General features: G+C 50.8%; 1 protein-coding gene across 1 annotated transcript; it reads left to right on the top strand.

Annotated features, from left to right (window-relative positions):
- Positions 1-71: 71 nt before the first annotated feature.
- Positions 72-920, top strand: Pmar_PMAR017582 (hypothetical protein; the record flags this gene model as incomplete). Its single annotated transcript, XM_002771033.1, has 5 exons — positions 72-218; positions 269-378; positions 425-552; positions 601-770; positions 819-920. 5 exons carry the CDS (start codon positions 72-74, stop codon positions 918-920), a joined length of 657 nt encoding a protein of 218 aa, XP_002771079.1.
- Between the last annotated feature and the right edge of the window lie 92 nt (positions 921-1,012).

Below are 1,012 nucleotides of genomic sequence, written 5' to 3'. Positions count from 1 at the left end.
CTATGCAAGAGGCGTATTCCCGAGCATATCATGTATCCAGTTCGCCATAGACACCAAGTAGGTATGCAGGCATGTGCATCTGTACATGCTTTGTCATCAGCTACAAGTTCCACTCCCCTCTAGCCCCTGCATGTGGCCTTATACTACACACAAGCGGCTTCACAGGCATGGACACTAGAGCTGGATACGCTATCATGGAGCATGGTCATCATCATAGTGTAGTCTCCCATAACCACCGATGATCAGCTCAGTCTTGGTGTTGCTGTAGGCTATTGGCGAGTCGAAGCCACCCAAGAGTGCTGTGTACGAGTTCCTCTCAGCTGAGCAACAACAGGAGGCCGACGACTTTCTCAAATCGGAAATCCTCCCAGAAGTCAGGTATTATGCGGCTTTGGTCATCTACTTGGTGTAGAGCCGTTCTTAGGCGACTATGGTTGGACTCAGACGTTGAGAAGGAGTTCGAGGACGAGTGGCTGAATAATGCGGCACCGATTACTACAGATGATGTGGCCCTCATGGAGAAAGCCTTGGAGGAGGTACATGAAGCTGCAAGTAGCTCGAGCTTTCCTCCTCGGGTGCGCTGACTACTGGTGTGTATAGATAGCAATAATACGTCGAAGCATGTTGAGGCTAGAGAGAGGAAAATACAGTCAGTTAAGGAGACGATAGACAAACAGGAAGAGGATCTAGCAAAGGACGAGAAGCGGCAGAGGAGAGGTCTCGGGCTCAAGCTTCCTGAGGCTACTAAGAGACAGAAGCTTCTTATTGCGGTAAGGAGGAGCAAAAGGCCAAAACATCTACGGCACTTCTCATGTCAGGTACTACCTAACAGAACAGCCAGTGACATACTCTGCACTTTCCCAGAGGAGATACTACCAGGGCCCAGGCTGTACAACATAACCCTCCGTCTAGCATGGTGAGTGTCCATAACCAGCATCATCGCCTCGTCAACCACCACCTTCGTCAACAGGGCCATCGTCTTTGGGGAGTACGGCCTATCTGCGTCGTCGGG

The sequence above is a fragment of the Perkinsus marinus genome (genome assembly GCF_000006405.1).
Source record: "Perkinsus marinus ATCC 50983 genomic scaffold scf_1104296964044, whole genome shotgun sequence".
In the NCBI taxonomy this organism is placed as follows: Eukaryota; Perkinsozoa; order Perkinsida; family Perkinsidae; genus Perkinsus; species Perkinsus marinus.
This window is presented reverse-complemented; position numbering and strand designations above follow the sequence as displayed.